The following is a 23,464-nucleotide window of genomic DNA, read 5'->3' on the forward strand; positions in this document are numbered from 1 at the left end:
GGGAATTTATTAAACACTTAACGCCAGGTTTTTTAAGTGGGCGTGGCTTATTAGCAGGTGTGGGAATACTCACTGCCCAACAAATTTATTATATTTTATGCCAGAAAGTGGCAAAAAATTAGAACGCAAATCTACGCCAGCTCATACCTGCCGTAGATTTGACTTTTTGGCATGCGGACTCCCAGAAATCTGCCTAATTTATTAGGATGCACTTTTTAATAACTCAAGTGCATCTTACTCCAGTGTATTGCAGATTAAGATTGGCATATAAAATATCAGTTTTAATAAATTCCCCCCAGAATCTTTAGTTGATGGGGATTTATTTAAAACGGCATAGAGTTTATATCACAAGCTTCTTATTTTAACACGTAATGCTTACTATTCCCCAATATTTTATGCCGTCATTCATTCAGATCTATCATGCAGGCTTGTCTTACAAATGAAAAAAAAGGACTGCTTGCTTATAGAATAGCAAAGGTTAATATCTATCGCAATCTAATTCGGTTCACTGGGAATCCGGCTGTTGCTGCCATAATTCGCATGCTAAAATGTAGCCCAACACGGCAATAAAGATAGAGGAATGTTTTGTTTGGCCACTATGAAGTCTTTGCAGTGAATGTCAAGTATGAATTGTCGGTGTTATCGTTCTTTGATTTAACTACAGTGAAGGAAATAAGTATTTGATCCCTTACTGATTTTGTAAGTTTGCCCACTGTCAAAGTCATGAACAGTCTAGAATTTTTAGGCTAGGTTAATTTTACCAGTGAGAGATAGATTATCTAAAAAAAACAACAGAAAATCACATAGCCAAAATTATATATATTTATTTGCATTGTGCACAGAGAAATAAGTATTTGATCCCTTTGGCAAACAAGACTTAATACTTGGTGGCAAAACCCTTGTTGGCAAGCACAGCAGTCAGATGTTTTTTTTGTAGTTGATGATGAGGTTTGTACACATGTTAGATGGAATTTTGGCCTACTCCTCTTTGCAGATCATCTGTAAATCATTAAGATTTCGAGGCTGTCGCTTGGCAACTCGGATCTTCAGCTCCCTCCATAAGTTTTCGATGGGATTAAGGTCTGGAGACTGTCTAGGCCACTCCATGACCTTAATGTGCTTCTTTTTGAGCCACTCCTTTGTTGCCTTGGCTGTATGTTTCGGGTCATTGTCATGCTGGAAGACCCAGCCACGAGCCATTTTTAATGTCCTGGTGGAGGGAAGGAGGTTGTCACTCAGGATTTGATGGTACATGGCTCCATCCATTCTCCCATTGATGCGGTGAAGTAGTCCTGTGCCCTTAGCAGAGAAACACCCCCAAAACATAATGTTTCCACCTCCATGCTTGACAGTGGGGACGGTGTTCTTTGGGTCATAGGCAGCATTTCTCTTCCTCCAAACACGGCGAGTTGAGTTAATGCCAAAGAGCTCAATTTTAGTCTCATCTGACCACAGCACCTTCTCCCAATCACTCTCAGAATCATCCAGATGTTCATTTGCAAACTTCAGACGGGCCTGTACATGTGCCTTCTTGAGCAGGGGGACCTTGCGGGCACTGCAGGATTTTAATCCATTACGGCGTAATGTGTTACCAATGGTTTTCTTGGTGACTGTGGTCCCAGCTGCCTTGAGATCATTAACAAGTTCCCCCCGTGTAGTTTTCGGCTGAGCTCTCACCTTCCTCAGGATCAAGGATACCCCACGAGGTGAGATTTTGCATGGAGCCCCAGATCGATGTCGATTGACAGTCATTTTGTATGTCTTCCATTTTCTTACTATTGCACCAACAGTTGTGTCCTTCTCACCCAGCATCTTACTTATGGTTGTGTAGCCCATTCCAGCCTTGTGCAGGTCTATGATCTTGTCCCTGACATCCTTAGAAAGCTCTTTGGTCTTGCCCATGTTGTAGAGGTTAGAGTCAGACTGATTAATTGAGTCTGTGGACAGGAGTCTTTTATACAGGTGACCATGTAAGACAGCTGTCTTTAATGCAGGCACCAAGTTGATTTGGAGCGTGTAACTGGTCTGGAGGAGGCTGAACTCTTAATGGTTAGTAGGGGATCAAATACTTATTTTTCTGTGCACAATGCAAATAAATATATATAATTTTGACAATGTGATTTTCTGTTTTTTTTATTTTTTATACAATCTATCTCTCACTGGTAAAATTAACCTAGCCTAAAAATTCTAGACTGTTCATGACTTTGACAGTGGGCAAACTTACAAAATCAGCAAGGGATCAAATACTTATTTCCTTCACTGTATATACGTCTTATTTTTTTTCAGTAATGATCTTTGTATTGCTATTAAGTGATTTTTAAATGTACTCAGTGATGAAAAATATGGGGATTGATCCATCGGGAATAAATGAATTTCTTTCTTTTTTATGAAAGTGGCAGAGATTACATTTGTGTTTATTACACATGTTAAAAAAGTACTTGTTAATCCATGACCTATCTTTACCAATCACCTGATTCCCAATAAATACGTAGCATAGGATATAGTGACATGACCATGGTGAGTATACTGTAAAGGGCTTAGCATATAATATAAGCTGATACCCATTAAGTATGCCATATATAGTAGAAAGGTAGACAAGTCTAGGGACTATTTTAGATGACCCATAGAGAAGAACTAAGAATGTATGAAAATTTTATCGTTTGAGGAATCATTTATGATCTTATATGTGATATGATGTACAATATAACAGAAATGGTTTATTGCTGAAATATGTGCATAGGTGCAATATCCAACTTTTACCATCAAATTAATTCACATCTGATTCATTTTTTGTGGTTGAATGTTTACTATAATAGAATAATAATGAATCTGATGCATCTCCTTCTTTTCTCAGTCTCCAGCACATAGCTACTCCAGCTATGACTCTGGAAAAAATGAAAGTGTAGGTGGTTGTGGTGAAGATTTATCTTTGAACCGGGGTGATGAAGATGAAGATGACCACGATGACCATGAGGATGTTGAGAAGGCAACTGAAGCAGACGGAGTGGAGGCAGAACGCCTTAAAGCTTTTAATGTAAGTTATTATTGTGACAAGCAAACCTGCAGGACAAATGCCTCTACTGTGCTTGGTCGCTACTGTGGTTATGCCTATGGGGTACAATTTCTCCGTTTTGTTCAGTTGTTTTGGCTACAGGGATCAGATGACTTTGGAACTTTATTGCCAATAGCTATATGCTGCTTCACGTTACATAATTCTCTATGATCCATGGTGTATATTCATTTTTTGTTGCAGTCTTTATAGTCTTTGTAGACTATCAAAAATGATCTGAATGTGATAAAAACAGTAACATTTTTATTGATTATTTAAACCATATTTGTGTACAGGCGACATTTCTGTTCTACTGGAAGAATACATATTACAGCTTTTAGAACGTGCATTTGCCACTCCATTAAGTTTGCTTAGAAATTGGGTTCAGAAACTGAATTTTTTATCATTTTTTTTTGCATTCTATATTTAAGCTTTTCAAAACAATTTTTACAGACTGCACCTAATAATTTGGGTTAAATAATTGCATGGTTTATATTTTGGCGAATAACATAAGTTGATGGTTTTCACTTTTTTGTAAATTGACTTTTTAGATGTTACAAGCTGATAATACATTGGAGGGGCTTTTATGATTCACTGCCTTTTGATAATTAAATATAGGCATTTTGCTGTAACTGGTTGCCAAACCAACCAAAAACTTAAATATAGCTTTTTAAAAAAATATGATTTTGATGTGCAAAATGTCTTCAGTAAGACTGTAGATGATGTCTTATGTAAGCTGTATGTGCCTTTGAAGAAGTGACTTCTACATAACCACTATTTTATGTTCATTCTTTATTTTTGCAGTAATTTCTTTTCTCTTATTTCCCCAAGGGACTCACATTCCCATGATAATAACAAGACTAGAGTTTTGTGTTGTGCTGCTTGTTATATGTTTTGTGGTTTTTATGAATGTTTGTGTTCATGCTTTTCTTTGAATTGTAGAGTGACAGAATGCGTGATACTGTAAAACAATGTATACTACATTTTTTATTTTATGGGATTTTATGTGTTTTTGCAATGTTAATCATTTTGCTTCTACCCGCTGCCTTGAGATATCTTCATAAGGAAGTATATTTGGCCTAGGATTATTCTTCTTTTTTTACCAATCATCTTCTTCTCATGACAAAGTATCTATTCCAATAAAAAAAATCTATGGTAGTAAGATGAGAGACAAGAGCAGTCCTCCAACCCCTTCTCCTCTGTCTCCCTCTTACCAACAGATGTTTGTCAGGCTGTTTGTAGATGAAAACTTGGACCGAATGGTCCCTATCTCTAAGCAGCCAAAAGAAAAGATCCAAGCAATCATTGACTCATGCAGGCGACAATTCCCTGAGTACCAAGAGCGTGCCAGAAAACGCATACGCACTTACCTCAAGTCCTGCAGGCGGATGAAAAGAAGTGGTTTTGAGATGGTGAGTTTTGACGTAAAATCAAGCCCATCAAAACCCATATGTAACTTCATGACACTATTTTGTTTTCATCTTAGTGTCTTTATTTTACACCCTGGTTCTATTAGTTAAAACATTGTAATCCTCTCATCATTCCTGAATTTTCCCCATTTGTTCCTTAAGTAAAATAAACCTGTGTCTTATCATCTACCAGGGCCCTCAAGACAGACTTAACAAAACAGAGTTGACATACAGTATATATTCCGGTAAAATAAAAATTACAATCCAGACATTTGCAAATTATATGACACTTGCTTTTTGGTTCTAAAATAATTTCTTATTTTTATTTTATTTTTTAATATTAGAAAAAATTATTTTGAGCTATTTGACATTTTATTTATCCCAAGAAATGAGCAATTTACGCATTACGCCCTCATTCACACAGCAGAGCCACGTGCCAACATATGGAGCCGTAATATGGAGCCATATTATGGTGCTATGTTATGGGAAAGAATGGCTTCATAAGACCGCTTCTGATGGAGCATTTGCTATTTTTCTGTTGGATTCATGTGGAATTTGACAATGGAAAACTCCATATTCATCCATATAGAGGCATTAGGCATCAGTAGGGCCCTATAGAAGTCAGAGATTGTACAGATCCATGATATGATCGTCAACTTGAGGCCTATCTGAATCTTTTTTGACCTTCCCATTTCATTTGCCTTATGTCTGATAGGCTACTTCATAAAAGCAATTCCCTCCCTGATAGCTATGTATTAGGGGAAAAGTAAATATATTGTACTGTAAATAGTTACAGATTGGGCCATTGTTTTGGACATGGTCTAGCGCAGGTCAGGAGCATGACAACTGATTTAAACCCAAGAATGATATGTGTTAACCGCTATGGACACGTTATCACAGAGGTCCATGCCTAGCCTTGCTGAATTGCAGGGGCTGCAGTATGTCTGTCCATAACTATCATAAAATAGTATCATTTTTATTATCCGTTTTATACTTATAAGCTGTGTCGGAGAAGGGTTATGAAACTTTGTGGATCTAGTTTTTAAATACCTCTCTAACTACAACTTTAATTTACCTTTTTCTTTAATGCTGCCCTTTGCAGTCTTATTTAGTCCAGATCTGCCGAGACTTTATTTTATATATCTGCATATCTAAATCAACTGCAGTTTTACTGTGATTCTCCTGCGACTATCTTTCTTCATGTAGCCACAGCCTAAATGTCCCGTCTTTATCTGTTGCGAGCAGTTCTTCGAAGGTATATGTGAATTTTCCACTTGGTAGCTAAGCTTGGTGAAGATATCTGCTTCTTTAGGGCACATGCACAGTACAGTATTATGGCAAGTTGTACAGAGCTGTTTTACTGCGCCATAGATTTCTATGGGTCATACTGTACCTCTATAACTTCGATTTCATATAGAGGCATACAGAGCGTTTTTTCTGTTGACTTCCGAATTTTTTGGGGGATATTCCATTGCACACTGTATTATGGAGGTGTTCTCCCCTGAAAGCATTGCTTCTAGGGAAGAATATCTCAGTAATATGTTGCCATCATGAGGCAAATGGAATCTAGTTATCGTAGATGTTATTACTTTTGAGCATTTAGACTTTTATTAAAGGCCAGGGCATGTTTTCAATCCTCTTTTTCACTACAATGTGTAGAATGCACCCCTACTGAGGTAAGGGGCATGGATAGTGTGAAGAATAAAAAAATGAAGTCCCTTTGAAAAGCTTAATCTTTCCTGCTTTATATTGTTTAAATACGATTATGAATATTAGAAATGAATATTATACTTCAGTCTTCACATTAATGGGTTGTTCAGTCTTATTAAGCTAACTATTGTAGTAAGTAAAGTTATACAATTCTCTAATAAACTTTGTTTTCAATTCCTCACCATTTTCAAGATGTCTTCTTGTTGTCTGTATGGGACCATTCAGAGAATGAAAACCATACATACTTCTCAAAGTGTAGGGCATGTGACACCGTATCCAGTCTAGGAAGTCCTCTGTGATATTAACATCCTGGACTCAGGCTCATAGCACTAACTTGCACTGTGACATTGTAGCAAACCCTAAGGCCTCATTAACACATCTGTAGCCGTGTGTACGGTCCGTGATTACGGGCTCGGACTGTCCCTGCATTTGCGGGCCATGCATCCATTATAAAGTATAGGAGCACGGTCCGCAAATTAAAAAAATAGGACATGCCCTATTTTTTGCGAGTCATTTCTAAGGCCCGGACACTTACTAAATATACGGGAAGGTGTGCATAGAAATGAATGAATCCGTATTTTTATCCGCAATTACGTATCCGTAATTGCGGATAAAAATTACGGTTGTGTGCATGGGGTCGTAGAACAGGAGAGAGATTTGTACAGCTGTTGAGTTTATCTCACATAAGTGTCCATAAACTGGATACATTGTAGCAAACACTCAGATGTGAGAAGTATAAGGCCATGTTCACACATTGTGGAGTCTGTCAGGGTGTGGATTCCACACCTAAATCCTGACACAATCGACAAGTATTCAATGAACAATGAACTTCAACGGAGTTGACCCAGGGGAAGATGCGCATGCCAATCCGCAGCAGAGATTTGAGTTTCACCTGCAGTGGATTATTCTTAAAATCCAGAGTGGATTTGGCTGGTGCAAATCCTGACCGTGTGAACATACCCAGTATTCACTCTGCATACTTTGTCAGCCAGAAAAAATCTGCAATTTTGAGGCAGAGTTAAGAAATCCCAGCTTTTTTTTGACACGTTTTATTCGTGTTTTGCATAGTTTTTTTTTTTTTACACTTTTATTTAGGCTTTTTTTAATAAATCAGGTGCAAAAACCGTGAGACGCTTTTTCGTCAAAATCCGCAGGAAAAAATGCTTTAACGAGCACAGTGTTTTTTTCCTGCCTCCCATTGATTTCAATGGAAGGTCAGAGGCGGAAACCACTCCAAGAAAGAGCATGCGGTCAAAAGCCACCAGGAAAAAAAGCCTCTGCCTCCCATTAAAATCAATGTGGGGCAATTTAGGGATTTTTTTTGGTGCCGATTCTGACACGGTTTGGGTATGTTCACACGCAGTAGCAAAATACGTCTGAAATTACGGAGCTGTTTGCGTCTGAAAACAACTCCTGATTTTCAGAAGTTTTTCAACAACTCGCGTTTTTCGCGGCGTATTTTACGGACGTTATTGGAGCTGTTTTTCAATGGAGTCAATGAAAAACGGCTCCAAAAACATCCCAAGGAGTGACATGCACTTCTTTGACGCGGGCGTCTTTTTACGCACCGTCCTTTGACAGCGACGTGTAAAATTACACCTCGTGGGAACAGAACATTGTAAAACCCATTGCAAGCAATGGGCAGATGTTTGTAGGCGTAATGGAACCGTTTTTTCAGGCGTAATTCGAGGCGTAAAACGCCCAAATTACTTCTGAAAACAGTGCGTGTAAACATACCCTTTCCGTGTCAAAATCAGCTCTAAAACAATGCTGTGTGAACTGACCCTTAGGTGTGTATGAATTTTCTGGATGTAAACAAGAATGATTTTTATTTACTGATAGGGAAAAAATATTAGAAATGGTGAGTTGTTGAAATAATGTATATTAGCATTTGGTTAAACTTTTTTATACTGTATAATGGTTAAACTTATATAGTCTATAAGAATGGACAATCCCTTACAATAAGCAGGTAAATACAGACGTTTCCAGAATAAAATAAGTGTCTTCCTTATTGACTCTGTAGCTGTGAATTAATACTTTTTTAAGATAGGGTATTTACCAAAAATAAGGTCAGCAAGACTAAAAGTTATCTTTGCCTGATGTTCTTGGTAGCAATTTCCTCTCCACATCTTAAATATTATTTTGTCTCCCTGTCTATTTTGCTTTTGAAAATGACCGAGCTTCTAAAACTTCTGCCAACTTAGGCTATGTTCACACGGAGTATTTTGGGGGAGGAATATCTGCCTCAAAGCTCCAAACGGAATTTTGAGGCAGATATTCCTCCCCCAAAATACTCCGTGTGAATAGCAATGATCGCGCCGTTTTTCGCCCGCGGCCATTGAGCGCCGCGGGCAGAAAACACGCTTTCTCCTGCCTCCCATTGAAGTCAATGGGAGGTCGGAGGCGGAGGCGCCCGAAGATAGGGCATGTCGCTTCTTTTTCCCGCGAGGCAGTTTTACTGCTCGCGGGAAAAAGACGCCGACGCCTCCCATTGAAATCAATGGGAGGCGTTCTCGGGCCGTTTCTGCCGAGTTTTGCGACGCGGTTTCCGCGTCAAAAAACTCGGCAAAAGACCCCGTGTGAACATAGCCTTAGGGTCAAGAAGTTTCCTGAACTGACACATTCTTCTGGTGTTGGTGAAAATTATATGAGATAGTAGTCTTTTAACTTAAATTATCTTTTGTTGGCAACAATATGTAAGCTACTCTGTACTTCTACCAGTCTTCTATAGATCTATAGATAGACAGACAATATGTGTGATATTTAGACAGGACAATACAAATATTCCTATACAAGTAGGCAATCACGAAAACACAGAGTAAGCATCAGATCCTGGATACCGAATACCATTATTTTCAAATAACCTTACTTTCACAGCATGTCCTCACAGGAAAATTATAGCTGAAAGGTTTTAAAAATAGGCTAAGTGTAGAAATATGTCCTTATATAAACCTCTCCTATCACCATGCATTGCTTTGGAAGCCTAGCGTTGTCACTCAATTTATTTTATCTTTTTGTTTCACTGTTATTTGTTGAATACATTTTAATTAGTACTTTGAGTAGCTCGACGAATAATTGACAGAAATTGAAAAAGCCTTCAGTAGTGTATTATAATTATAAAGAATAGTCCAGGTAAGCAAGGGCCAGAACACGATGACAATATTTCATAGAGTATTACTAAAGCTGGCAAACACTGCTTGATCCTAATATGAGTTTATGATTTATAGACATACTGTATATGTTTGGAAATATTAATTATGAGATGGAAATGATGCTCGTTCATTGCAAAGGTGTCCAAAGTTTGAAGGACATGATAAAACACAACTAGGCGAGAGCCATCTACACATATATGTGGTCATTATTAGTTCATCATCACTGCAGTTTGGTCACTTGATGACTCTTCGCCATTTTAGGTCAGGGATGAGGATTTTTTTGTGGCTGTATACATTGTAAGTTGTTGTTACATCATTAAGTGTCTTGAGAAAGAAAAATGTTAATATTTAAAGAGTTTGGAAAAGAACGTTATATTTATTGTTAGCCCAAATTGTAAGTCAAACTTACTTTTTGTGTTCTGTATTAATTAACTAAGAACATAGTACAAATTCACATTTCTATTCTAAACTATTTTGACTATAAAACAACCATAAATAACCAGTGTTCTGTGCAAGGTATATCTCCTTTATGACAAGGACAGTATCTATTGCTATGCCAACAGGAGGTCATATCAGACTGTTCAATGATTAGGTTGCTTAGTTACCACTTTAGAGAAATTTAGCGTAATATTAGCGTGAAATGCCAGTGTCACCAATATAAGGTTAGCTTTGGTTAAGAATATGGTATTAATATTATTTATATCACACAAGTATCACTTAAGTGGAACTTTGAGTCATTAACTATTGAAGTACCCTGATCGCGTTGTCATGGCATAGAATATGTGTAAATTGTGGCTGTAAAGGGATGCGCATAGTCAACAACAATACTTTTATTTTGGCTTCAGCATTTGAAACATGGTTAATTTGTATTAAGGGGTTAATGTGTGTCACGAAACATTACCACATTATTAAATTACTAAATCAAGACTAAACTGTTGACACAGGGGAACGAGTGTCAATAGATGGACACCAAATTCTGACCCTACCATCTGCATGGTGCGGCATTAAGTTGGACATAACAGAGTTTACTCAGGCCAGAACATTTTCTAATCTTCAGCTGTCCAATTTTGGTGAGCCTGGGCCCAATCGAGCCTCAGTTTTCTTTTCTTAGCTTACAGCAGTGGAATCCAGTTCGATGGGCTGTGTGTTGAGGGTTGCTCTTCTGTATACCACTGTTGTAGTGCCATTTAAGCTATTGTTAAGGTGGCCATACACTTCAAGGAATACTAAACAACGCCACTTGGCGCATGTGTCTGTGTCCCTCTCAGTAATACATGCTGGATTCGAATTGTGTGAATCCAGGATGCTGCTGCCTTCACTAGCTCTTACATAATATCTTCATTACTGTACTGTTTCCCCTTCTAGAGACACTTATATAGCCCATGTGTGATTTCTCTCCTGTGCTGACACTGATGCTGTGCAAAATACGGTGCAATAGCGTCTGTCACGTAAGGAGGTTGGTGAAGGAGTAGTTTAGCATATAAGACAGCTGGGGAAGGGGTGGTCAGACACATACTGAAAGAGTAGTTTGGCACATAAGATGGGAAGGAATGCTCTGGCTATTAGTAGAGTTGGTGAAGAAGTAGTTTAGCATAATAATGAGACAGTTACGGGAGGAGTGGTCTGGCACACAAATAATATTTAGGGTAGAGTGGGTCCAATACAGGAGAAGGTTGGGCATCTTTACTAGTATGTGACAATAGTGATTATGGTTGCGCTAAGCAGTTGTATGCTGTCATAATGCCAACAACCGTTTTGTGATTACTGCACACTATGAGACGAGAGGAAGTGATTGACATTTTCCATTAATGTTGATCCTTTATATGTATTAATGGATAGCAACCTTCATCGTCATAAATGGTAGCTCAACTTTATGTTATTATAAAAGTTGATTGTTGCTTTTGTTTAAGGACATAATCTGTAATATGCTTTTAAAAACAATGAACATGTAAGTATTGTCAATGTGTTCTTTATTTTCATGGTTATAAAACCCATAAAACATTGTAGGCCTCTGGCAGTGTATCAATTGACTTGATTTGACCGGGAATTATCCATAGCTAAATATTACATCTCCTAATGTTCCAGGAAGGTGATTTCAGAAAGGAAAAGAAAACTAAATTTTTTTTACAGAACAGCATATCACATTGACTGTCATTATTTCTCAAATACATTTTCACATAGTAATTTTTCCATAGAGTATTAGATTTCATATGTGACCAATCTATTCTATACCTATATCTGTTCTTAGGTTAATATTTCATGCAATGGCACATAGATGTTCATGATCCTCTAACTGTTCTTGAGAAAGAAATCATTACATCGTGGATACAGGAGTTTAGTATTAAAATAAATCTTTGCACAATCTTTGGAGAATGTGCTGTTTTTGTGTCATGCGACATAAATATACATTCTATATAATGCGTTACATTTCACAGGGTATTTATCATTGGCATGAAATTTTTGTATTTGTAGGAACAGTTGACAATAATTTAAGTTAATTCAAATAATTCCTTTAACTATGCACAGTCTTGTGTGAAAGCAACGGGACTTGGTTACCTGAATTTTCATTTTTAGACTATATTTTCCTCCGTTTTTATTTATTTTTTCCGATGAAAGCCCATAGTGGCTTTGAGGAGGCTCCATCTCAGGAGAATCGCTGCTGTTGAGACCCATTTTTGTCAAGTATAGGCTCATTTGCATATTTAGCAAAAAGCTAATAACTCTTAGAATAAACTTTTTGGGACACAATCTTCACTAGCATTATCAGTGTGACAGCGCCTATTAGATTAGCTAGGAGATAGGGCATTACTAAACTAGTGACAGATCCACTTTAACACAATTATATGGTGTTTTGCCAGCTGGATATGATTTTTTTTTTAATACATTTTATACAGTGCACTTTTTCTTCTAATATTGTACTAAGCAAATACCAGCATGGAAAGTGGTTTGGTTGGGGCAAGTGTGTTCCCAAACTGATGCAATGCCAACAACAATGTTTTGTAGTAGTTTCTCAGCAATGCTAAAATAGTATGAGAACTCAGACTAGAATCTAGGTATGGTCTAAGTGCCAGGCAATACTGGGCAGATTCCAGAGCCTACTGGGCTTGGGTGACCCATGGCAATCTGAGCAAGCATGCTGTATGCTTGTCAAACTGAGGGTGGGGTAGATAGGGGGACACACTGTGACTCTCTGAAATAGATGTTATGTAACTACATCCTTTACATATAGCCAGTTTAAGGGTTATCTGATCACGCCATTTTCCAATGAAAGCCAGACATATTTGCATTTAGTGTTCTATTTTATATTATGTCTTCGAAGATGTTTTTATCTCGTGTTGTGTTTATTGTAGTTGAAATATTTTTTTTTTGTGTTAGTGGACAGGATGGCAATGGTTACCACAATATCCTTTGGTACCACCGTTACGTGTGGTTAATTCAAAGGATTTTAAATATAATGAAAACAGAGTTAGGCTCTGACCATACCATGTTTGTAGTGTAACTCCGTTCTATACGCCAGGAAAATCTCCCAACATTTATGCTGGACGTATTCCTTTGTTTTGGAAAGTGTAGTTGACTGCGCAGACATTTTTTGTTTTTTAATTCTATCGACATGGTTGTCTTGTAATATACTGATCAACATGAATTGTGCTATATTCCAGGTGAAGGATTATCCTGTGTTTCTTCATTATGTCATCAGTTCATTTCCCCCTTTCAGTTCTTGCTGTTGTCGTTGTTGTGTGTGTGTTTGTGTGTGTGCATTGCAAAGTAACATTTCAGAAAATGCAGTCCTGTTTCCATTTAACTTTTACTCTACACATCTACAGCTGTTTAATCCCAATATATCTTTAATGTGCTTTTTTTCAGTCCCGACCTATCCCTTCACACCTCACCTCTGCTGTAGCAGAAAGTATCTTAGCCTCAGCCTGTGAGAGTGAAAGTAGGAATGCTGCCAAGAGGATGAAGCTAGACAGACAGCAGGTACGTTCATGTCCATACATTCCCAATGTACTGAAGATAATAATTGTGTTAATGATAATGGTGTGTATTATGATAGTGGTGCGCAGCTCATATTGTGTGTTGTATGTATTCTAGGCCATTTTCCATTTTTAAAAACTGATATGCCCTCATAGGGTAAAGGGGTTGTATCATGAAGGCAAACCCTTCTCATATACAATTTTAGGCTCTTTGAGCTAGAAAGGAGAGCTGTTCTGTCATTTATCGAAATGACCCCCATGTAATAGTAAATTTTTCCTGTATCAGCTGGCTGCAGCTTCCCCCTGCAAAACCAGCTGTTTTCCGGTGGTGTCGGGAGCCACCACCGACACCACCGGGGTTTGTCTGGGGTGAGACAGCCCCTTCAAGTCAGGCTACTGTATGTTGTCGGTCTTCTTAGTAATCATAAGTAATGCTGATACAGTATTTCAGTAATTTGTACTGCTGTACAAGTAGGTTCTGCAGCAGATAGAACTTTATATGCTGTATTTATTACACTATGGTGAAATATTGTTATCAGATAAGTAGTTTAGTGTTCAAAATGTTTCTTATGCATGGCTTTATTGACTTATCATTAAAAGGTGTGATCTACTAGTCCATTTGGACTTTTTCAGGCTCTTGACAAGAGTACTCAGTACAGGTGGGGTGGTTATTCGGGGTTACTGTTCTGTCTCTATTCACATTCCACCTCCTAATTTTTGCTAATACAAAGCACACCTTATCAACTGTATGTTTGAACATACTAGTTAATAATGTGTACATGGTCTTAGGAAAAATGTCATGGCCACTACCTCTCGCCGCTCTATACTCACCGGTCCCTGGTGTCCTGGTCCACACTGCCATCCTATTCATTCTCGTTCTGTGTCTGGTGGCCGCTCCAGCCGCCGACGTTCTTCACTGGCTTTTAGCGCACGTTATGACCCTTGCATTCTTAAAGGGTCAGAGCACGCCAAAATCAAATACTTACAAATAGCCTGGTAAAAAAAAAACATCTTCCTTTGACTCCTTGCCAGAACAATTTGGTTCCCTTGGGTTCCTTGTGTTGCAAGATTATCCCTGCTATCTTCAGTGCTGTCTAGTGTTGAATTCCTGTGTACCGACCTTTGCCTGTTTCTGACCATCCGTCCCTGCCGCCTACCTTGACCATTAGCTACGTTTACTGTGACGAACCTCTGCTGTCTGCCCTGAACTTTAGTTACGTTTACCGTGACGAACCTCTGCCATCTGCCCTGAACATTAGCTACGTTTACCGTGACGAACCTATGCAGCCTGCCCTGACCATTAGCTACATTTACCGTGACCAACCTCTGCCGCCTGCACTAACCATTGGCAACGTTTATCAGAACGAAATTACACATCCTGCCCTGACGTATTGCCCACCAGACCACTCCATACCCAATATGTGAGCCGTCACAAAGAGAGACTATTCCAGGGGTAGCGACCTGGGGTTCCCCTGCAGCGAATTCCACATCCATGTACAGGGGTTAAAGGGTGCCCTTAGACTCCGTTCCCTGGAGTAGCCCAAGTCAAATCCCTTGGACACCAGGTGAATTCACACTGCCCCCAGCTGGCCCAGTTACAGCCCATTCCTCGGGCTCCGTAACAGTGAACATCGCCTTAGCCCTAAATCCCTTATCAGTCGTAGAAAAGAGCAGATGACCTGAGAGCAGAAAATATTGTTTGCTGACAACAATATAAGGGATTTTCTCAGTGTGAGGGTCAGCAAACTATAAAGTTCGCTGCTCAGGGATGTGACAGATTTGCTTAAAATCTTGGCATCATGTGTTTACATGAAAAGGTATCAGAATCTATCAAGTTATAACTCAATGACTGATCCCGGGAAATAGTCTGAATACCTGGTGTGGATTAGGACATTTATATAACATAATACATTTAGAGTTGAAAACATGTTGAACTTGGATCCTTTTCATTTTTGACAAATGTGACCATGTGATACAACAACTAAAAATATATTAATACAACTAAATCTAATGAATTTGTACCATGGATCAAGTTACAATAAAAGTTCAATATTCCTTATAAACGTGTGTATTAAAATGCACAGTGTGGTGACTTCATACAATAGGTTTGATGAGTCACATTCTGAATAAGCAAGTAAGCATTTACAGAGCAAACCCCAAATTATGACTGTATAAGTGGGTCAGCACAATGACTCACCAGACTAAGCTCGTACCTAAATAATACAAGTTCTATTAGAACTTTACTTGTCACACAGCATGAGGCGTAATAATTCCAGCAACTTCATATGTTAAACATTTCCCATTTCACAGAAACTGCTGTATATATATAAAAGTTTAAATTAGAAGATTTTTAATTGACTTTCAAGCTGCTGAACCGCCGCAGTGTTGGGGCTTGAGACAAGGTGTAGAATTTGCAGCAGTTGATGTTTAGATCAGAGAGGTGCATGTTCCTTTTAAGACATTTGTACAGGAACTAGTCAAGGCTAATGAATGTGTTACAATTAAACAGTCACTTTTTACAGTGATTCTTACATGTCAGAATTATTAGGAGTTATTTTTAATGTTCACTGAAGTTCATGTTTACCAGCAGAGTTTGATTGGTTTGGCTAATTTGTCAATGGTTTCCTCAAGTGTGACAAGCAGGGGATTAGCAATTTAATATAAGGTAGAGCTTTGCTGCAGTGATATCATTTAATTAGCGTTACATACTTTATCTGGCCAAAAGTATGTGGACACCTAACTATCACCACTATATGAGCTTGTTGGCTATCCCGTTCCAAAATTTTGGAGTTGGGCCCCTTTTCGAGGGCTATAACAGTCCTCTAATGTTTTAGGAAGGCTTTCCAGGAGATTTTGAAGTGTGTCTGTGGAAATTTGTGCCCATTCAGCCAAAAGATCATTTGTGAGGTGATGCACTAGCTTTCCAAATCATCCCAAAGGTTTTTAATGGGGTTGATGTCAGGGCACTGTGCAGGTCACTCGAGTTCCTCCACATCAAACTCACCCAACCACGTCTTTATGGACTTTGCTTTGTGTACAGGGGCACAGTCATGCTGGAACAGGAAAGGGCCTTCTCCAAACTGTTAAGGCATTGACATAATGTAACACTAATACTAAGACAAACACTTTTCCATTGCTCCAGAGTCCAGTGGCGTCGTGCTTTACCCCACTCCAACTGACACTTGGCATGGTACATGGTTATCTTTGGCTTATGTGCCACTGCTCAACCCATTTCATATCACTCCCAGAGGCAGTTTTGAACTCTGTATTGAGTGATGCAATAGAGGATCGGTGATTCTTACACGTCATGCGCTTCAGTGGCCCTACTCTTTGAGTTTGTGTCGTTTACCACTTTGTGGTTGAGGTTTTTTTTTTACTATTCGCTTCAACTTCATAAATCATAGCACTTATAGTTGACTTGGACAGATCTAGAAGATCAGAAATGTAATTAACTGACTTGTGGCAAAGAGGACATCCTATGACACTGCCATGTTTAAAGTCACTCAGCTCTTTAGTACAACCCATATTACTACCAATGATTCTCTATGGAGATTGCATGACTATATTGCATGATTTTATGCACACGTTTTCAATGGTGTGACTGAAACACCTAAACTCAACAATTATGAGGGGTGTCCTGATACTTTTGGCCATATAGTGTTTGTTATTGTTAAATATATAGCTATAGTATACAGATGTGGTACTTCATTCTTTCAACCCACAGGTTTTGATGAGGGTGGTCCACATACCTTTGGTCCTATAGTGTAGCTGTCCAAGCTGTGGTACTTAAAGAGGCTCTGTCACCAGATTTTGCAGCCCCTATCTGCTATTGCAGCAGATCGGCGCTGCAATGTAGATTACAGTAACGTTTTTATTTTTTAAAAACGAGCATTTTTGGCCAAGTTATGACCATTTTCGTATTTATGCAAATGAGGCTTGCAAAAGTACAACTGGGCGTGTTGAAAAGTAAAAGTACAACTGGGCGTGTATTATGTGCGTACATCGGGGCGTGTTTACTACTATTACTAGCTGGGCGTTGTGTATAGAAGTGTCATCCACTTCTCTTCACAACGCCCAGCTTCTGGCAGTGCAGCACTGTGACGTCACTCACAGGTCCTGCATCGTGTCGGCACCAGAGGCTACAGATGATTCTGCAGCAGCATCGGCGTTTGCAGGTAAGTCGATGTTGCTACTTACCTGCAAATGCTGATGCTGCTGCAGAATCAAGTGTAGCCTCTGGTGCCGACACGATGCAGGACCTGTGAGTGACGTCACAGATCTGCACTGCCAGAAGCTGGGCGTTGTGAAGAGAAGTGGATGACACTTCTATACACAACGCCCAGCTAGTAAAAGTAGTAAACACGCCCCGATGTACGCACATAATACACGCCCAGTTGTACTTTTACTTTTCAACACGCCCAGTTGTACTTTTGCAAGCCTCATTTGCATAAATACGAAAATGGTCATAACTTGGCCAAAAATGCTCGTTTTTTAAAAATAAAAACGTTACTGTAATCTACATTGCAGCGCCGATCTGCTGCATTAGCAGATAGGGGCTGCAAAATCTGGTGACAGAGCCTCTTTAAGGAAGCTTGGCATCCACTTGACCACTTGTGCTTACATGTATGGATGTGCTCAGAGGAAGATTTATCTGCTATAAAATACACTGCCTTTCTATGCTGCACATGACTTTGTTCCTTCCCACTCATACAACCAGTAGCAAGAACATTTTCAAAAAATAACATGCAAGTTCAGGAGATACTACAGACAAGGAAAAGGGAACTATTGTAGGTTATGCGCTTTAACATGATGCTTTTTTTTTTACCAAACGCTACTGTCAAACTCATCTGGAAAAAAAAAATGCTGTGAACACTCTGCTTTTACTTGTTATCATATTATATATGAAATTTAGGATCAGCCAAAAAAAAAGATTTTAAAATTTATTTTATTAGTTAATGGAGTTGTCTTACCTCTACAACCCCTGTCCATAAGCTCGGGACCCTTTCCACCCTCTATGTGTCAGAACAGATAGCCGTTCTGCATTGCATGGATGGCCATTGTTTGTAATGTATGGCTCTCAGTGGCTTTCCCAGGCAATAACAGCTGATCGGTGGCTTTTCAAAAATAAATGATCTTTAACAGAATTTTTAATATAAAACACAAAAAGAGGTTGTAAATTGAAAGGGAGACCAAATTCTGTGAAATTGATTAAATATTTAACAGGCTTACTATGAAATTGGTCCTACTGTGTGAGTGTGTGTATCAGGAAGAGTGAGACTAGATTAAGGACTGGCATTGATTGGGGTGATTGCAATCTGTGTATAACACTGTAGAATATGCGATCTACACAGAACAAGAAAAACATAAATGTGTCCTGAAATCTGTGTGACTATGGTAACCGAGGATACTTACTTTTCAAACAACTTATGCTAATCTAATAGTATACCTGATATATATCAATATTTTAATTAACTTACTATTTAAATGTAGTCATTTTATCCATGCAAATTCTGTGTGTAATCTGCTTCCTGCTACCTGTAGTCAAGCAAAGTTACAGAGCAGAGGAGACGGACTGTAGGACGTGTGGTGGGGTGTCACTTCACAGCCTGTCCATAGACGTCTATGGAGAGGGGAGGGGGAGCAGGAGAAGTGAGCAGAAAAAGAGAGAAAGACAGACATGCAGCCCATAGAAGCTTTTGAAGATGGAGTGAGCAAGAGTAGGGAGCAGGAGCAGGGAGAGAGGGAGAGAGAGAGAGAGAGAGAGAGAGAGAGAGAGAGACGGACACTGCTGCCCGTAGATGTTTATGAAGAGGGGGGAGCAGGAGAAGGGAGCAGTAGCGGAGAGAGACACACAAACGCTGCAGCCCATAGAAGTATATATATATATATATATATATATATATATATATGATAGATAAAGATAGGAAAGCAGGATTCTCCTATTCTATGTGTGCAGTTTATAAAAGACAAATACAGTTCTGCCCATGTGCTCAGAAAAAAAACTGAGAATTAGATATAGAACATGCAAAGGGGAAAACTATTAAACAATGCCATATACTAGTCATATATTGGCCATAAGTAGTGTAATTGCTCATGCACACATATACAGTATGTAAATCAGCTTATTCTGAAAAGTCACCTGAAAAGTTAGATACGCTTTAAAAGTTTTTGATACAGTACTCTGGTTTAGTTATCTTTCTGAATTGCTCCCATTACATAGGAACATTTGAATTATGCTTTATTCACAAAACTTTTATTCTGTTGAGTGACTGACACAAAAATGTCTGTAGGTGAAGTTACTTTCTATCTGAGTTTAATGGACACAGATCATAATACTACATTTTTAGCATTTACATGACAGTGACATCTGACTTAACATCTGTGAGAGAGCCGTGGGAGTAACAATGTAGTTTGGATGACTCTTTCTAATGCATGATGAGTGGGAAACATTCTTTCTGCCTGGAACAGAAAGTTTAAGGCTGATCATTTTATAAGTCATGTTGTATCACTGTGAGAAACTGTTATTTACGGTGTAGACATTATATAGACATTAAAAGGGTTTCTTTTATAAATAAAGTGGATGGAAATAAGTACATATAATGAAGACTTATAAAAAATGTGTGCAAAGGAAAACTGGAGGAGGTCCCCATAGCAACCAATAAGATTCCAGATCTAATTTTTAGAGGCCCTTTTGAAAATAAATGAAGCCATCCTACTACTACTACTCCTTTGCACCAATTTTTATAACCCCCCCCATGTGCTTGTAATACAACTTGTATTATATACTATATATACTGTTTATTTACTGTACAATATATATATATATATATATATATATATATATATATATATATATATATATCACACACTTTATGTCCTAATGTATTCAGAACTGTAGAGACTCTTCAACTGGTTGCCAACGCTTGACGTCTATGCTCGACTCATGCGCAGCACTCAGGATAAGTTAGATGTAATATATAGCCACTCCAACAGAGGACATCAGAGAAATCTCTGAGCTCTACCGTTAACCCTTTGAATGCTGTGATTAAAGCTGATTGTTAGCGTCACAGGAAATCCCTGTGACGCGATGGAGAGTCATACCTTATATGGGCAGACAGCTCAGGGTCCATAGAGGAACCCAAGTTCTGTCTGACCATATTTTCCCTTGTTGGGGCATACTTACGTATGCCCTAACAACTGCCTGTGTAAAAAAAAAAACTATGGTATTGAAAATTAGGTAAAGTTAATAAAATTTAAAAAAAGAAGGAATGTTAAATAAAAAAATCTGTAAAAATAATACACACAAATGCACATTTTTTACAATAAATAAACGCTATTAAATATAAGTCTTAAAACATAAATATACACATATTTGGAATGGTCACGACTGTAACAACCTGCACAATAGATTTATAGCATCATTTATGATGATCAGTGTATGCTGTAACATAAAAAATAAAAACTGCAGCGGAACTGCTTTTTTTTTCTGAATTTTTACCAAAATAAGAATTGATATAAATTAAAATGATAATGTAAAAGTTCCAAAAAATCGCACCTAAATAAAGTACAACTCATCCTGCAAAAAACAAAGTCTCATATAGCTACGTCAAACAAAAGTTAAAAAGTTATGAGCGCTGGGATGCGAAAAGGAAAAAAAAATAAAAAATTCTGTCCTCAAGGCCAAAATTGCCCGTATCTTTAAGAGGATTTATTGCAATTTCGTTACTACCTGTAAATCGGGTAGTGGGACAACCCACTTACAAGTGTGTAAACAATATCTAGACACCGAGGCATGTCTTAAAAAAATATTTACAGTTGAAACATGGCTATGTTTCCGAGATCTAACAGAGAAATTGAATCGTAAGGCAACCTAATGCTGCTACCCTATGGTATACATTGACACACACACAAAGCCATGTTTATAATACAGAATACTTCGTATTCTGTTTGAGACCACTACCACTGGCTAGTTTTTCTTCTAGGTGTGCTTTATTCCTTAAAGGATTGTCCAGGATTTGAAAAATATGTCTGCTTTCTTCCAAGAATAGTGCTTCACCTGTCAACAAGTTGTGTGCGGTATTACAGCTTAGCCTCATTTACTTCAATGGACCTGAGCTGCAATACAAGACACAACACATGGACAGGTGTGGCGCTGTTTTTATGAGAAAGCAGCCATGTTTTCTTATCCTGGACAACTCAATTTATCTGTTTATATGACTTATTAGACTTTTTTACTTTCCTGGCCACGCAGCATAAATTTCTTATATACATATAGTTATCAATAATAAGTAATGAAGACTAGATTTGTCTGCTTTTTATATTGAAGGAGTTATCCAGGGACCAAAACTTGCTTGGGATTTATATATTTATGTAAAAAGAAGTCACTTACTCTTGTACTTTCATTTTTAATTCTGTTCTGAACCGTGCAGTTCAAACCCAGCAAAGTCACGCCGGAAATCCTGTAGTTTTCCTAATATTGATGATGCACCGACATGGCCCCACGTGACTGAGGGCTTGCTTCCTGTGCCGTTCTTGTCGGCGTGTTATCAAGCGCATGACCGGAAGGGGCTGGCACATTGCCTATCACTGGAGTCCCCGAGCAGAGCATTAGCTAGCGCTCTGCCCAGGTACTCCAGCACTGCTCCCGATGACACTGTACATATATGGACAGTGACGTCAGGAGTTTCCTATCGCTGGAGTTCCCAAGCAGAGCATCAGCTGATCCTCTACTTGGGGACTCTATTTCTGCCGATGTAACTGTCCATATATGGACGAGCAGTGCTTGAGTCACTGGCAGAGCGCCAACTGATGCCCTGCTCGGGTACCTCCGGTGATAGAAAACCCCTGAAGTCACTGTTCAAAATTGGACAGTGTTGTCAGGAGCAGTCCTGGAGTCTCGGGTAGAGCGCTAGCTGATGCTCTGTTTGGGGACTACAGTGATAGGCAATGTGCCAGCCCCTTGCGGTCATGCGCTTGATAACACACCGACACGAATGGCACAGGAAGAAAGCCCTCAGTCACGTGGGACCGTGTCATCAATATTGGGAAAACTACAGGACTTCCGGCACTACCTCACAGGGTTTGAACTACACGATTCAGTACAGAATTAAAAATTACAGTACATTATTAAGTGACTTCTTTTCACATAAAAATATAAATCCCAAGCAATTTTTGGTCCTCAGATAACCCCTTTAAGCCTAGCACTGAGCATTACCTGCTTAGATGCTGGCAGTACACCTGGACTTAGAATATAGATACTTCAGTACTGTCTGCAAAAAAGTAAAAAAAATAAAAATTGAAGTGGTAAATTGAACACCTCATCATTAAGAATTGCAAGAAGTATTGCTTTTAGCTCTTAAGGACTCTAGAGGCAGATGAAGGCAGCTATTAGGTCCCTGACAAAGCAATTATGGACTAGACACACATGCTGCAAGCTGACCTGACATTTGCCTCTGGATAGTTGTCATAGCAGCGGCCCATACTGAACAAGTGTCTACTCGATCCTCGTAATGAACGGGTCAGCTTAATGCAACATATTTCTATAAAGTGCACGCATGCCGTCATGTAATAGAAGTCATATCAATGCTTTATTTTTATGTAGTATTTTGTGATGAAATAATAGGACTATGGTAATGATTTACCCCGGCTAGTGTGGAGTGCCATGCAGTCTTGTTGGTTACCAGGTAACAAGGGAACGCTGCCAGGGATCACTATTCAAACACAATTGTGTTAACAAGCGAGAGGTTCACCTGTTAAAGCCCCGTGGACGGTGGCACCAGAGGCAAATTACAATTCAGGATATGAAGATTTGTAACACTTTCCCATATTAGGGTATTCAGAATTTTTAGGGTATATGGCAAATAAATGACTCCAGGTTGTGTTTAACTCTTGTACTTTATTAAGCATTCTATTCTAGTGAGCTTTTCATGTAGGCAAGAGACTAGAACTTCCTTTTAGAGTATTTTTGCCTTGAAGAGTCCACAGGATACGTGGTGACATGTGCCACACGTGCCCCAGCACAGCAGACAATCCCCCTTCTTCTTTTGTTTGCCCCTAATATGCAGGAATTCCCCAACAGTCGTACAATTTTAATATAGTTCATTTGGCAGCAAATTTGCATTGTAAAAGTCACCCTGTCGCCATAGTCTGAAGTAGTGTGTTTATTCATTT

At 38.8% G+C, this 23,464-nt stretch overlaps 1 protein-coding gene across 7 annotated transcripts in view; it reads left to right on the forward strand.

The window, feature by feature from the left end:
* Window positions 1-23,464, forward strand: part of NOL4 (nucleolar protein 4) — a 270,953-nt gene that overhangs the window by 219,162 nt on the left and 28,327 nt on the right. For 6 of the 7 annotated variants that reach the window (XM_075826292.1, XM_075826291.1, XM_075826295.1 and 3 more), the window contains 3 exons: window positions 2,855-3,034; window positions 4,270-4,461; window positions 13,185-13,298. In XM_075826292.1, coding sequence (XP_075682407.1) covers window positions 2,855-3,034; window positions 4,270-4,461; window positions 13,185-13,298 — 486 coding nt within the window. The remainder of the gene's footprint in view (window positions 1-2,854; window positions 3,035-4,269; window positions 4,462-13,184; window positions 13,299-23,464) is intronic. The other variant, XM_075826296.1, reaches the window with a different exon arrangement.

This window comes from Rhinoderma darwinii, chromosome 5, assembly GCF_050947455.1.
Source record: "Rhinoderma darwinii isolate aRhiDar2 chromosome 5, aRhiDar2.hap1, whole genome shotgun sequence".
NCBI classification, from domain to species: domain Eukaryota; kingdom Metazoa; phylum Chordata; class Amphibia; order Anura; family Rhinodermatidae; genus Rhinoderma; species Rhinoderma darwinii.